This window comes from Hypanus sabinus, chromosome 4, assembly GCF_030144855.1.
Source record: "Hypanus sabinus isolate sHypSab1 chromosome 4, sHypSab1.hap1, whole genome shotgun sequence".
Classification (NCBI taxonomy): domain Eukaryota; kingdom Metazoa; phylum Chordata; class Chondrichthyes; order Myliobatiformes; family Dasyatidae; genus Hypanus; species Hypanus sabinus.
The window spans coordinates 116,724,673-116,737,314 of record NC_082709.1 but is presented as its reverse complement, the minus strand read 5'-3'; the positions used below and the strand labels follow the sequence as shown (position 1 = coordinate 116,737,314).

General features: G+C 38.9%; 1 protein-coding gene across 1 annotated transcript in view; it reads left to right on the top strand.

Moving 5' to 3' along the window:
• Positions 1-12,642, top strand: part of LOC132393138 (uncharacterized) — a 60,291-nt gene that overhangs the window by 32,640 nt on the left and 15,009 nt on the right. The window contains exons 9-10 of the mRNA XM_059968007.1: positions 1,363-1,484; positions 7,892-8,099. Coding sequence (XP_059823990.1) covers positions 1,363-1,484; positions 7,892-8,099 — 330 coding nt within the window. The remainder of the gene's footprint in view (positions 1-1,362; positions 1,485-7,891; positions 8,100-12,642) is intronic.

The window sequence follows — 12,642 nt, the reverse complement described above, 5'->3', positions numbered from 1 at the left end:
CTAAGGTAGGAGGTGTTGTGGATAATGAGGTGGGTTTTCAAAGCTTGCAGGGAGATTTATGCCAGTTAGAAGAATGGGCTGAACGTTGGCAGATGGAGTTTAATGCTGAGAAGTGTTAGGTTCTACATTTTGGCAGGAATAATCCAAATAGAACATACAGGGTAAATGGTAGGGCATTGAGGAATGCAGTGGAACAGAGAGATCTAGGAATAACAGTGCATAGTTCCCTGAAGGTGGAGTCTCATGTAGATAGGGTGGGGAAGAAGGCTTTTGGAATGCTGGCCTTTATAAATCAAAGCATTGAGTACAGAATTTAGGATGTAATGTTAAAATTGTACAAGGCATTGGTAAGGCCAAATTTGGAATATTGTGTACAGTTCTGGTCACCGAATTATAGGAAAGATATCAATAAATTAGAGGGAGTGCAGAGACGATTTACTAGGATGTTACCTGGGTTTCAGCACTTAAGTTACAGAGAAAGGTTGAACAAGTTAGGTCTCTATTCATTGGAGCGTAGAAGGTTGAGGGGGGATTTGATCGAGGTATTTAAAAATTTTGAGAGGGATAGATAGAGTTGATGTGAATAGGCTGTTTCCATTGAGAGTAGGGGAGATTCAAACGAGAGGACATGATTTGAGAGTTAGGGGGCAGATGTTTAAGGGAAACACGAGGGGGTATTTCTTTACTCAGAGAGTGATAGCTGTATGGAATGAGCTTCCTGTAGAAGTAGTAGAGGCCAGTTCAGTTGTGTCATTTAAGGTAAAATTGGATAGGTATATGGACAGGAAAGGAGTGGAGGGTTATGGGCTGAGTGTGGGTAAGTGGGACTAGGTGAGATTAAGAGTTCGGCACGGACTAGGAGGGCCGAGATGGCCTGTTTCCATGCTGTGATTGTTATATGGTTATATATAGTATCATCACGTTTTAAATTATATATACCTTTGGATATGAGGTGCAGGTGTAGTTTGTCTGTTTTAAGACTAAATTGGTACTTGTGCAGGATCTAGAATCCATTCTCTTATAAAAAGCTTACCCATTTTCTTTTGGCTTTGAACTGTACGATTGGAGTCTTTCGTGCCTTAATGCTCTCTTCCTGATTACCAAGACTTCCATGGATCAACTGGAGTGTTTTACTGCTTAGAAAAAGTAATTGGAGTATCAGTGAAAAATTATTTGCTGATGCTCAATCAGTGGAAAGGTCGAAACTGAGAAGTTGAATGTTCCTGATTTGTTGTAAGCAATTTTAAACAACTATTAAATAATTGTATATAAATATATTCCATGCTTTTGAGGCCAGGGTAAGCTTACAACAAATTTTAAATTTGCCTTATTTTAATAGAATCTTTTTTTTTCTCCACCCAGAATTCCTTTATAAGCTGTTTCCCACATTTGATTTGAATGAAGAAGGCAAAGACTGGAAGACTTGTGTCACCAGCGTAAATTCCATGATACGCAGCCTACGTTATGAGACACAAAGAGCAGCAGTAAGTAGAGTCAATAGGGAGTAGAGACATTAAATTTAGAGCAATGCAAGTAAATGCACATTATTTTGAGCATAATCTGAGGCAATGTAGACAAAGGGCTTCAAAGAAACTGCATCAAAAGTTGAGGGGAAAAAGAAGTTTCAGAATACCTGAAATACTTTTGTCCCTGCAGTGGGAGAAAGGATAAAGACATGACTTTGATGTGGTATTAAGATATTCAAACTAAGATTTTCTTGATTTACTTTTTAAATCCAAGATTACAGTCAAAGCAGCAATTTGAAGGACAGTTATTTTTGATGTACCTTGACTGAAGAGTTTAAAATTATCAAGTGTCCCTCTTCATGATTTCTACCTAAAACATCAGCAGTACTGTAAAGAACTGCCATGCAGACCCAGAAACTGGGGTTCATTCCTGACCTCAGATTCTGTAAATGTGGAGATTGAGCATTCTTCCTGTGACAAAGTGGAATTCCTCTGCGTACTCCAGTTTTAGCCCATCCACATCCCAAAGATATGTAGGTTGTAGGTTAAATAGCTGCTGCAAATTGTTCCTGGTTTAATCTGAGGAGAGTTGAAGAGAATGTGGAGAATATTTAAAAAGCGATTGATGTAGGACAAGTGTACATGGGTGGTTAGTGGTTGACGTGGACTCATTGGCCAAAGGGCCTGTTTCTGTCTGTCTGATTCCATGATATATTACTGGTAGTTTTTACAAATACATTGTCAGGCAGTACTTTCCAAAGGACATAATCTGTCCAAGACTTTGTCAGGTCTATAGGATTGCTGGAAAAAAGAATAAAGAAGGAATGTGGATAACTTTCCATATTCGAAACCGAATTTGACAAGTACATATTAAACCCATGCTCCGAATCTGTACAGTTTTAAGCTACATTCCCTATGTATTAATGATTTTTATTTTTGTTGGATACTTAAAAGTATTTTAAACAGTGACTTATGTTCCACATTTGGGTATTTGATGGAAGAATGTGAACCAATAAATGCCATAATCCTGCCTAAATCAGAATTTGGCTTTAGTAAGTAATGCTCGTTATTCTGTTTAGTATGGGAAGGTTATTCCAAGGTTACTTTTTTCAGTTAAGAGAAAGGAATTTGTTACTTAATATCATAAAACACACATTACTTAAGCTATAAATCTTATGAGGATTAGTACGAGTTTGTCTTGTTTTCTTAGTGGGGTATTGGAATAACTAATTTTGTTTTTGTTTCAATTGTAAAATAGCTTGGGGTTACAATATTATTTTGTAAAATGGCGGAGCAGACTAGAGGGCCAAGTTGCTTATTTTCCTGTTGAACATAATTTCCCTCAATTTTTTGAAGTCTTTTTTTCTGGTTCCTCCAGTTTGACATGAGGAAGGTGCCTCTTGCTTCAATGCACTCTTCTCATTATGATTTAGTAAGGTCAATGCAAGGAGAATCTATTTCAGTCAATCCTCATTTATCCATGTGTTTTCAATGGACGCACATACATAGGAAATCATTATTTCTCCCTTCATTTAAACCTAGGTCTGCTTTATAATGCATCATCTCACCCTCACACTTGGCTAATAATAAACTAAACAATAGGCTAGATCTGCTTGATCGGAGCTGACTTTGATGCTAGACTTGCCCTCCACCTACACCATTCTCTGCAGTAGTGCATATCAATTGTCCTGGAGAGCTGACTCTGTCACCACAAGGCAAGGCAAAGCAGTCCATTAGCAGGGCTGGGCCTTGAGCTCAGATCCTACTCTTTGTAAAGCCAATGTCAAAACCATTCAGCTACTTTGATCAGTAGTATTGAAGTAGTTAATTAAATCACATTTTTAATTGAATGAAATAAACTAAATACATTATGCAAAATTATAAACGGGCATGTAGCATTTCAGTACAGATTGGTAACTTGATTTGGATTCAACATTGCCTCAAAAAGTAACTGCAGTTAAATATCGAGCCTTCGTTATAAATGCTAAGTAGTCTTAGTTTTTTTTTCCAGAACTTGAAGTTTTTTTAAGCAAACCTCTTTATATTTTGAATTAAGCAGCAGGCTAGGCAGCATCTATGGAAAAGAGTAAACAGGTGACGTTTTGGGCCGAGACACTTCAGCAGGACTGGAGAAAAAAAGATGAGTCAAACTTAGAAGGTGGGGGAGGGGAGGGAAAAACACAAGGTGATGAGTGAAACTGGAAGGGAGTGGGGTAAAGAGCTGGGGAGTTGATTGGTGAAAGAGATAAAGGGCTGGAGAAGGGGGAATCTGATAGGAGTGGACAGAAGACCACGGAAGAAAGAAAAAGTGGAAGGAGCCCAAAGGGAGGCGATGGGCAGGCAAGTTAGATTGGGGGGGGGGGGGGGGAGAGAGAGAGAGAGAAAAGGATGGGGAATGGTGGGGAGGGCATCACCAGAAGTTTGAGAAATCAATGTTTCATGCCATTGGGTTGGAGGCTACCCAGACAGAATATAAGGTGTTGCTCCTACAACCTGAGTGTGGCTTCATCGTGATAATAGAGGAGGCCATGGATGGACATATGGGAAGTGGAACTAAAATGGGTGCAGATTTTCTTTTGTTCATATTTTGGATTAAGTCTGCTTTGAAATGTTTATTCAGACATTTAAGTTGTGGGTCAAATTGAGCCCAAATCTAGCTGTTTGTTGAGCTGACTATCAGAAGCATTTAGAAACGGTTTAAAAAAGCCTGTCATATGGAGTTGTCAAGATACTATCAGGGTATTTCAAATGAGGACCTCAGCATCCACAAACTGTGGCTAAGTCAATGTATTGTCCATTCCCCTCCCCACCCCAATAGCTCAGTCATGATTTTTCACCAGAATTTGCTCAAATTATAATTAGAAGTCACTTAAGCAAAAATGTGTTATCTATCCTGAGTAAAACAACTGAAGACCAAATTCGAAAGCCATTGGGAATCATTACAGACTGGCCCCAAAACATCAGCAAACAATGTAAATTAACATTGTGTATCTTCTAAAGAGCAAACTTTACATTGATTTGTTAAATGCATAATACTGAACTCTCTATCTTATCCTTTTCCATTTGAGTTTGTGCAAGCAGCAGAGAGACCAGAAGCTTTTGATTTTTTTTGTTAGCCAAGCATTCCTGATCGCTATTTTTATTTTATTAAGATTTAAAAGATATCACTTTATGAACAAAAATAACCACATTATCACAATGCTAAAGGCCTTAACACATAGAGCAATACAGCCTAGTAGATGCCCTAAGGTTCATGATGTTGTGCTGACCTTTTAGCTTACTGCAAGGGATAATTCCCTTCTACATAGCCCTCCATTTTTCTTTCATCCATGTGCCTTTCTTAACAGTTTATTAAATGTCCTTAATTTATTTACTTCTTACTACCATCTCCCCCAGTGTATCCCAGGCACTTACCACACTCTGTATATTTTCAATAAACCACCTCTAAGGTGATTTAAGGAAATGTAGGAGGGATATTAAAGTACCCTCTTGCATTAACCTAGACAAAGGTGCCCACTGCCCACCCTTCCTATGCCTCTTCTCAACTTGTACATCTTTATCAAGCCACCTCTCAACCTCCTTCCCTCCAAAGACAAATAAAAGCCCTAGCTCTCTCAACCTTTCCTCATAAGACATGCAACATCCTGGTAAATCTTCTCTGAACCTCTCTAAACCTTCTTCCTACAATGAGGCAACCAGAATTGAACACCCTACTCTAAGTGTGGTCTAACCAGAGTTTTATAGAGCCACAACATTATTTCACAGCTCTTGAACTCAGTTCCCTGACTAATAAAGGACTACTATCAACTTGCATGTCAACTTTGAAGAATCTATGGACATGGACCCTGAAGATTTTTACCACACAGTTAAAAATCCTGCTTTTAACCTTATTGTCTGCCTTAAAGTTCAACCTTCCAAAATGAATTACATCACACTTCTCCAGATCGAACTCTTATCTGCCATTTCTCTGCTTCCTGTCAATGTCCTCTTGTAACCTATGGCAAACTTCTACACTATCCACAACACAACCAATTTTTGTGTCAACTGAAAACTTATGAACCCATCCTTATACTTCCTTGTCAAACTCACTTACAAATACCACAAAGAGCAGGGGTCCCAGAGCTGATCACTGCAGAACACCACAAGCTACCAAACTCCATGCAAAATACTACCACCCTCTGCCTTCTGTGGGCAAGCCAATTCCAAATCCATGCAGTCAAATTTCCTTGGATTCTATGCCTCTTGAATTTCTGAATGAGCCTACCATGGGGACCTTTGTGGAGCATCTTACTGAAATCCATATACACCATATCCACAACTCTAAATTCATCAATTTGTTCTGTCATTTCCCTGAAAAATGAATCAGTCATGAGGTACAATTTCTCTAATCAGACCATTTTTCTTCAAATGCCTGTCTCTAAGAATCCTCTCCATTAATTTTCCCACCTGTGATGTAGGACTCACTGGACTATAATTCCCAGGATTCTCCCTATTATGTTTCTTGATCAAAGGAATAACGTTTATCATCCTACAATCTTCTGATACTATTCCTGTGACCAGTGTAGACACAAAGATCAGCTATCCCTTCATTCACCTCCTGTATATCTCATCCAGTCCTGGGGATGTATCTTTTCTAATGTTTTTAAAGGTTCTAACACATCATCTTTCTTAACTTCAAACTGTTTCAGTACATTAGCCTGCTGTGCACTGGCCTCACATTCAGCAAGGGCCCTCTCATTAGTGAACACTGAAGCAAAGTATTTATTAAGAACCTCTCCTACCTCTATTGACTCCAGGAACATATTTTCTCTTCTATCCTTGATTGGTCCTACCCTCACTCTAGTGATCCTTCCAGTTTTTCATGTACATATAGAACACTTGGAGATTTTCATTAATCCTTACTTGCCAAGGCCTTCTCTTGTCCTCTTCCAGCCCTCCTAACTCCCTTCTTAAGCTCCTTCTGGGTCACCTTGTAACTCTCTAGAGTCCTGACTAATCTTTGCTCATAAACCTTATAATTGTAAGTATACTTCCTCCTTCCTGATGATTAAAGGTTCCACTTGTCAAGCATGGTTCCTTCATATGACATGATTTTCATTTCCAATTATCCACTAAATGAAATATTTGTTTTTATATGTGGAGCCTATCATAAGAAGTTCTTTGCAAAAGTAATTTCTGTCTAAAGATCAATTTGGATGACTTGCAGAAGTTACAGAACAGGTTTACAAGAGTGTTTACTGGATAAAGGAATTTGCTTGCATGAAGACAATTAAACTAGGATGTTCTTATTGCAGTTGAGATGATTGAGTGTCCAAAAATTGCTCGCCTTGTATATGCTTCTGATACCTTGATAATCTACAACAGGTATCTCAAGACATAGGAGAAGTATCACCAATGTTTCTCTTGCAAAAAAAAACACTTCAAATTCATGGGAAGAATAATTGAACCAGCATCACTTTCTCTCCCAGACCAACATCCCCAGCAGTAATGCTCTAGCTACTCTTGGTTAGTTATATTGGGCAGCCCATGTCAATGTCATTCATGATACCAGGATCCTGAAATAAACATTCCATTCTAATCTCTTAATAGGGAGACTGGCTTGTTGGGGTTGGTTAAGATTCAAGAATGTTCTCAAAGGTTCCATAAAATTCAATTACCACTGGTTACTGGGAAACTGGCTCACAACAGACCAAACTAGAGAACAGCATAAGGGATGGTATTGAGAACATAGTGCCCATATCTTGGGAGCACTGTGTAAAAGCCCTGTATAAGTGATGGAAAGAGAAGCTCACCTCACAAAATACATGCTGTTTTGCTCCAACAGCTATAGCTTACAGTGAGTGATATGATTTGGAAACTTGGTGGAAGCAAAGTTGATCATGACTTTCGCAAAGGAAGTACGTTTAAGTAGTGGAAGGAAAATGCTTTGGAAGACAACGTTGAGAAACCAAAGTAGGACAACTGGACTTGCTAAAAGGAGAAGCCAGTAATAGCTCAGTGGGCCAAATGCCACTGCCCTTTGCTGTACCTATTGAATGGTTTAAATAAATGAGCAGCAAACATTTGGGTCTTAGCTGTGTACAAATTATTTTTAAAGAATTTATTGAAAACTTTTCTCTTTTGTGCTTGACATATGGATCATACAAAAAAAAACTACCTTTTTTTGGTGCTACCCATGCTCAGTGACCACATACATCTCAGTAGTAAATAGTACAAAATTACTGCTCATGTTATTTTATTCATCAACATAATAGAAATTTTCAGTGTAGAATTGTATATTCTGCTTGTACATTTGGTGAGGTGATCTGGTTTTGGGTCCTTCAACCAAATGAATGCTGCTTCTGTGAATCTAAGTGCTGTGATTAGTTAACAGTTTAAACGGATGTTAATCCTATTCACCATTATTTCATTATTTCCGGCCATAGAACATCACAAGTGATAAAGCTAAAGCTCTGGGATCTGAAGGAGCACAGATGTGCATAAATCTATATTCAGATAGTGAAGAATCACTGATTCCTTCAGAAAAACATGAGGAGCCCAAAGTTACTACTGAGCCACAGCAACAGGAATGGAATCAGCAAGATATTACTACTATACCTGAGAATGATAAGCAGAAAGCTTTTGAACTAAAAGGTATGGAGAATAATTTAATTTTAAGGAGTAATTTCATGAGCTATTTAAAATAATTAAGAACAGTATTTATATAAATTGTTTGTTCACAACATTAAGGATTATTACTAATAATGTCATATCTGTGAGGGTTCTTAATTAAAAGGAAACTTTTATCAAGACCTAGCCTAAGACATGGTTACAAAGAATTCACCCCAACTTTATATCTGGATCTGGTATCAAGATACTGGTTCATGTGTGGCAAGGGAGAAGATTCTGTTTGCTTGAGTCTAGCAGCATCATTATCTTTAAAGAGGATAAACAAAAAATTGTTTTGAAGAATCTTCACATGACCCATCCATTTGTCAAAATGCCTGCACTAAAGGGACATTATGGACCACGGGGGTCACTCTGCTTGGCAGCTGAGATTTGAAACAATCTCAGGTTCTGGGGCCTCCTCTGTGGTGGTTGTGGAAGTTGACTCTGGGACTGCAGGAAGTGGTTCTGACAGCTATGGACACCTTTCTTCTCTCAAAATTGACTCAACTCGCTCTCTTCAACTGATTGATGTGTCGTCTCCAGATGACATCAGATGCAATCTCTACTGTGTTGGAGAATGGTTAATTGTTCCAAGTACCCACTTTTGATCACTTCTGTAGTCTCTCGCCAGCATTGTTTGTCCAGGAGTGAAATGTCAAACCTCCGTGTTTGAGTAGTACTCAATTTGTCTCAGCTGTTTGTCCTGCATAACCCTTCTGAGATAGAGTTTGAGCAGATCCAAGCAAGTGACAACCCATTGCTGGTGAGTTGTTGGTTGTGGAGTGTGCTGCATAGCAATATGCAAGGAGGAAGTTGGCAAGCTTCTAATTCAGTGTTAGTGTAGTGTGTTCTGTAGACATTGCTCACAGTGCATTCTTTAGACCCTGGACAAGCCTTTCCACCAAACCATTTGTAGCTGGGTGGCATGGTACAGATGTAATATGTCTTATTCCATTCATTTTCAGGAATGACTGAAACTGTTCCTCAACTATGGCCCATTGTACCTAACTAAATGTTCTGGAGGCTACTCAACACATCAACAGTGTGTGAGGCTGCAGTGAAGGCTGTTGGGAGCACTTCTGGCCACTTTGTAGCTGCATCCACTATACCCAAGAAATTGGTGTCCATGAATGGTCTAGCAAAATCTACTTGAATCTTCTGCCAGGGCAATGCAGGCCATTCCCCAGGGATGGAGAGGCACTGCTCTTGGCATCTTCTGGATATGTTGGCTTCCCAAAACTGTGCATGGCAAGCTGCTTGATTTGCTGATCTATCCCAGGTCGCTAGACATAGCTTGTAGCCAATGCTTCCATTTTGACCACAGCTGGATGACCGACACATAGCTCTTTCAGCACTTTAGCACATCCTGGACGGTACAACAACTCTCAATCCCCATCAATACAATGTCATTCTGATGCTGGGAAAAATGGGGGGGGACTGGTTCTGTTGCACTTTCCAGCCATTTTGGGTGGCCATGTACTCCTGAGTCATTGCCGGGTCTTTTGATTTGTAAATGTTTCAGGTATTTCCTTTTCCAAGGGTAAACAGGATAATCTGTCAGCATTTCCATGATTGTCTTGAATTTTGTCTTGTAATTGTGTCCTCCAAGAAACAGAGTTCATGTCTGCATTTATGCTACTGCTATTAGTGGACCACCCTTCTGTGGATTGAAAATAGGCACAAGTGGTTGATGATCAGTAAATCAGATCAAACTCTCTCCCATACAGGTACTGGTTGAAAAGTTTCACACCCCAAATCAGACACAAGGCCTCACTGTCAATCTGTGCATAAATTTTCTCTGCAGTGGTAAGGGAATGTGATGAGAAGGCTCTAGGGCATTCATTTTCATCACTCATAACTTTTGACATGACTGCACCTATACCATAAGGTGAGGTGTCATAGGCAAGCTTCACTGGACAATGTGGATCATAATGTGTGAGTATCATGTCTGACATCACCATTTCCTTTCCCTTTTGGAAAACCACTGCTTTGTCCATTCCAATTTCTTCGTGATCTTTAGTAATGAGTTTGAGGGGTGGAGCACAGTATCCAGATATGGCAGGAACCTGTTATAACAGTTGACAAATCCTAAACAAGATCACAACTGTGGCAAGTTCTTTGGCCTTGGGGCATCCACCACTGCTTGAATTTTCTCAGCACATTTGTGTAGTTCTTGTGCATCAATGGTGTGACCACAGTAAGTGTGGCCACACATTCAAGAATTCACACATGTTGCATAATGCTCTGAGTCCATAATTTTCTAATCTTTTTAACACTGTCTTGAGATGTTCTTTGTCATCCGCACAGTGTTATCCAGGTAACACTGAGTTTCTGGTCAGCTTTACAGCCCCCAGTTCATAGCTTTCTGCCAGACTATATTTGCAGATATCACTCCAAAAATAAGCCTATTATAGCCCTTTGTGAATGTTTATGGTGAGAAATACTTTGGACTCTTCTTCCATCTCCATTTGTAGGTAGGCCTCAGCTAAGTCCATTTTGCTGAAATGTTTCCCTCCAGAAAGTTTTGGAGAGATATCCTCTATCTAAGGTAGAGGGTATTCACCTACTTTCAGTACTAGGTTAATAGTGACATTAAATTCACCACAGATCCTGACAGACCCATTCTTCTTGGCATTTTCTGTGGGCTCTACTCAACCTTGAATTTCTCAGCCTCAATGCAATCTACCTCGCTGGTTACTTTACCGTGGATGGTTTAAGGAACCAACGGACTTTGTAAAACTTGGGAGTATCATTTTCATTTAACAATTTTTTACCCTTGATATGCTTGAGTTTTCCATTACCATCCTTGACCACTGCTGTAGCATCATCCAGCACCTTTTTAAATTTGCTTTCAGTTCACTCTATTGCAGGGGACACTAGGGGCTTGCAAATGTTGGCAAGGTCTCCAATCAGTTGTAACTGTCTCAACCAATCACAGCCCCACAATGCTGGCCCTCTTGTTTTTACCACATACAAGCCCAATGTGGTTTTTTGGTTGTTGCATTTCACTGTTATGAATGTCATACCCGCTGGAGTTATCTTTTCTCCAGTGTAAGTTGGAAATATGCAGGCTTCAGTTCAGTATCTTTTAAACACTGTTCAAACTCATTTTGTGGAATGACTGAAACAGCCAAGCCAATGTCGAATTCCATTTTAATTAGTTTGACATTCGATTCTGATATAAGCCACATTACATGTCTCCTGTTAATTTTAACATTGTAAATCTCAAGGATACTCAGTCCTGTGTAATACTCATCATCAGATGTTTTCACCAACAGCATGCAGGTTAATGCTTTTTGTGTGAAACTGAAATTTAACTTTTTATCTTTTTCTCTTCCCTGTGCAGTCCATTTATTGTTTGCCCAACATAATCTTTGTATGTGTCCTACTTTGTTGCATTTTTTTCAAGTTTTGCCTTTTAAATCTGCATTGATTTAGTGTTTATGAGCCCCTGCCACCACAGTAACACAATTCGTTCAGCCAGGCAGCTTTCTGTTTAGATGTTGTAATTTTGTTCATGCTCACTTTCATTCCTGAGTACAACTCAATTGCATCTCTGTCTGCTGTTAATACAGCAATTTCAACAGCTCTTTGAAATTTGAGTTGTGCTTCAGTTATTAGCCATCTTTGAATGCTTTCTTGCAAGATTCCACAAAATAAATCATCTCTCAGTGCATCATTAAGCCCATTACTGAACTGACAATGCTCAGACAATATATTGAATTCAATCGTGTAAGCTGAAATGGATTCCCCTGCCTATGATTCTGCTTATGGAAACTAAAGCATTCTGCAATCAACAATGGCTTTGGTTCTAATGGATCCTGCATTAATATGGTATCAGCTAAGTTCATTTTGGCAGGTTTGGTTGCATTTAAACTTGTAAGCAAACCGTATGCTTTTCCACCAATTGCTCCTCGCAACACTGCCACTCGTTTCTTTTGGTATTTTGAAGCTATTCCATTTGCTTCAAAATACTGCTCAATTCGGTCAGTAGACATTATCAAGTTATCTTTGGTGCAATAGAACGAATCCATCTTTCTGATGTAGCCAGACATTTCTGTTTTTTTTTAAACTTGTGATGATTATCACCTGGTACTCACTGTTTATAAACCCATGATCGCTTTTTTAAAACTCTAATATCCCACTGCACTTCAGCAGTTGTCTTCGGTTTATATTTAAACTTCCTTGTCCCCACTGATATGTTTTGTAACTCCAAAAATTAAAACTAATTGAAAGAAAAACACAAAGCTAGCGATAACTCATGTAGGTTTAGTTTTTACTGTAGTGAGGTGTGCACTTAGGATGTAGTGGCATAATGACCTGTGCCATTCATATACTTTTACATATAACCCATAATGAGTTAGGTAAACGATAAATAATGCTTAATTGAACAATATATTTACAATGTTACTCAAATATACAGAAATATTAAATACATAACAGTGACCATCCAAGAAGGACTGCAGAACCTCAAGAAGACAACTCATCACTATCTTTTCAAGGGTAATTAGTGATTGATTATAATTTC